The sequence below is a fragment of the Trypanosoma conorhini genome, assembly GCF_003719485.1.
Source record: "Trypanosoma conorhini strain 025E chromosome Unknown Tco_14.4_contig_00380, whole genome shotgun sequence".
Taxonomy (NCBI): domain Eukaryota; phylum Euglenozoa; class Kinetoplastea; order Trypanosomatida; family Trypanosomatidae; genus Trypanosoma; species Trypanosoma conorhini.
This window is the reverse complement of record NW_021704469.1, coordinates 1-2,779: the sequence shown is the minus strand read 5'-3', so window position 1 is coordinate 2,779 and position 2,779 is coordinate 1. Positions and strand designations below refer to the sequence as shown.

The 2,779-nt window shown below is 49.7% G+C and overlaps 2 protein-coding genes across 2 annotated transcripts, besides 4 other annotated features; one reads left to right on the top strand and one right to left on the bottom strand.

Moving 5' to 3' along the window:
• Positions 1–4: 4 nt before the first annotated feature.
• Positions 5–41: a sequence feature (A-rich).
• Positions 42–49: 8 nt separating this feature from the next.
• Positions 50–74: a microsatellite.
• Positions 75–151: 77 nt separating this feature from the next.
• Positions 152–168: a microsatellite.
• Positions 169–236: 68 nt separating this feature from the next.
• On the top strand, positions 237–2,300 carry Tco025E_05995 (putative membrane transporter; the record flags this gene model as incomplete). Its single annotated transcript, XM_029372884.1, has 1 exon — positions 237–2,300. The coding sequence occupies one exon, from the start codon at positions 237–239 to the stop codon at positions 2,298–2,300; it is 2,064 nt and encodes a 687-aa protein (XP_029226993.1).
• A 31-nt stretch (positions 2,301–2,331) lies between these two features.
• Positions 2,332–2,417: a mobile genetic element.
• A 24-nt stretch (positions 2,418–2,441) lies between these two features.
• Positions 2,442–2,779, bottom strand: Tco025E_05994 (uncharacterized protein; the record flags this gene model as incomplete). The annotated part of the gene is made up of 1 exon (XM_029372883.1): positions 2,442–2,779. A coding segment is annotated over one exon (338 nt), but the record flags the coding sequence as incomplete, so codon positions are not given.

Below are 2,779 nucleotides of genomic sequence, written 5' to 3'. Positions count from 1 at the left end.
ATATCTTTTCCTTTTCTTGTATTTCTATTTGTTTTCCTTTTGTTGTTATTGTTGTGTGTGTGTGTGTGTGTGTGCACATCTCTTATCTGATATCGCTTTTGGTATTCTGGTTATGCTTATTCTAACCCCCCTCCTCTCTCTCTCTTTCTCTTATATATATATATATATGTTTACTTTAAGATCACGTGCATAGACAGAACATAATTTTTTCTTACTCTCGCGCATTACTTGACATAATGACCGAGGCGGGCACCAAATTGAGGCTCTGCTCCGTTTCCTGGACGTCGGAGCGTCGCTGGTTTTTTCAGTTTTGCGTCAGCATTCTGATTTGTCTCAATAATGGTGCTTGCTTTTGCTTTGGTGTATTCAGTCCATACATGAAGCAGGGGGCGTTTACGTACAGTCAGTCGGAAATTAACGTTGTTTCCACGGTTGGTGTCATTCTAAGCTACTTTTCACTTCCAACAGGGTTTTTGTACGATCACAAAGGCCCCATGCTAACACTGTTGGTAGGAACAGTGTTGAATGTGCTTGGCTGGTTTGGCATGTTTCTCTTATTTGTAAATATGGACGCTCCGATATTAGGAACAAATGTTGGAGTAATGTGTATCTTCTATGGTATTTCCCAATTTTCAGCCAGCTTTTATGAGACCGGCTCGGTCTTGACAAACCTAGACGCCTTCTCCTGTTATCAGGGACGCGTGATTCTCATTCAGAAAACATTCATGGGTCTGGGAAGCTCTGTCATTGTTCAGATATATATTGCCTTTTTTGAAGAACGCTTTGCAGGGATTGGGCCGTTCTTCCTCTTCCTGGTCATATATTCGCTATCTGTCGGAGTGCTGGGTACATTATTTGTCCGCCTGCCCACGAAAAAAACGCAATGCCTGGGTCTCAGCATACCAGATGATGAGGTGATTGAGAGCGGGGGCGCTGAATCGCGTCTGTTTAAGCTTCCGTTCAACGTTGGCACGGCTATACTTTTTATGTTTATTGCCTTTGTTCTGGCTGCGACCCTGCTGGAGAATTTCCATCCACCGTCGGATTCTGACCGTGTCATTATTGGTGTTGTGACGATACTCTTATCCTTGTCTTTCGCTGTCATGATTTTTATTACGCCCAGCTACTCCGTCAACTGCGGGGGGTATGGCACGCAGGCGGTGGCGACGACAACATCGCCAGCAACGGAAGCGGCAGCACCTGCGGCGGCCACTGCCACCGACGCCGCAGAAAGCGGTACCACAAATTATGCGTCACCGCCACCGCCACCGCCACCGCCACCGCCACCGCCACCGCCCTCTTCGCCGACCTCTTTTTCCGCCCTTTCGTCGAATAAGTCGAATGAGAGCCCTGCAAACGCGATGATGGATGCGACTGCAGCACGGCACAAGCTAGGGGAACAAGAGAGCGGCTCCTTATTGTTGTCTAGGGGCCAACGAAGCCATGGTTATCCCCGTGAAGGCATTGGCCGTCAAGAAGTCGAATTGGATGTTGCAGCTGAGCCAGATGTGACAACGGGGTCCGAGATTAATGTCCCTTTAGAGAGAGAAAGACATGTTTCAAGAGGGTGGGACTCATACTCGGGTGACAACTTCGCTGCCGAGTCTGAGGCTGCCCGACAGGATGTGAAATTAAACTCAAAGCCTTTATGGCACAATTTGTGTCGGCGAGATATGTGGCTCATGTGGTACGTGTGTCTTTCGTCGTGGAGTTCGGCGACGTTGGTCTCCACAAACAGTAGCCAGATCTACGAGGCTATGGATTTTCATGGGTATTCTTCTACAGTTAATGTCGTCTTTGTCTCCATTTACGGTGTTGCAAGTGCAATGGGGCGCGTGGCCGTTGGCGTCGCGCACCCCATTCTACTAACCAAAAAGATCCCTGTTCCTACACTCTTTTGCATTGCCCCGGTTTTAAATACTATCGGTCTACCGCTGTTTCTGGCAATGCCAAAGAACGCCTTGGTGGTTCCCTTTTTTGTCATTGGTCTCGCGACGGGTGTTTCGTGGGGAAGCACCATTCTTATCATCAAGGGCTTATTTGCACCGAACAACTGTGGAAAGCACTACAGTGCATTGTACACGGCAGGAATTGTGTCCCCATTGATTTTTAACGTTGGCCTATTTGGACCCATTTACGACTTCTACAGCAAACAGCAGGGATATTGGGAAACTCGTAAATGTGAAGGGCGCTCTTGCATTTGGATTCCTCTGGTGGTATGTGCTGTCGTGAACGCCATTGCTCTGCCAATGGCCATCTACTTTGTTATTCGGGTTTCGAAACGAGGAGGGCTGCTGTAGTGGGTTTGGGGCTGCGACCGATGTCGGGCGACCCTGGCGTAACCGACCACCTCACCGTGGTGCCGGGGTCCAGTACTCTCGGTTATACCGAGGGGAAGCTAAGAGTCGGTCCTTCCTGAGTGCTACTACGTGTTGGAAGGTCTAGTACCCTGTCCAAGGGGAACCGTTTCGCATCATTATCTTGCTCCTGTAGTGGGAGTGGGGATGCGGGTAGGTCAAAATGCACAGATGCTTCGATGGAGTTAGGGCATCGAACGGAGACCCTCCATCAGACAACGTGCTCTCCGCCGTTGGCCTGCGCCCGCAGGTTTTCATCTCCGAACAGCCGCGCAAGCGGCACAAGGGGGTTTTAGTGGGTATGGATGTACTCTCCAACATCGAGTCCCACATCACCGCAGTGCCAGACATTGTGGTATGCGTAAGTGCATTTCCTCCTCGTTCTGTGGGCGCACAGCCAACGTCGGTTGTCGTAAAACGCA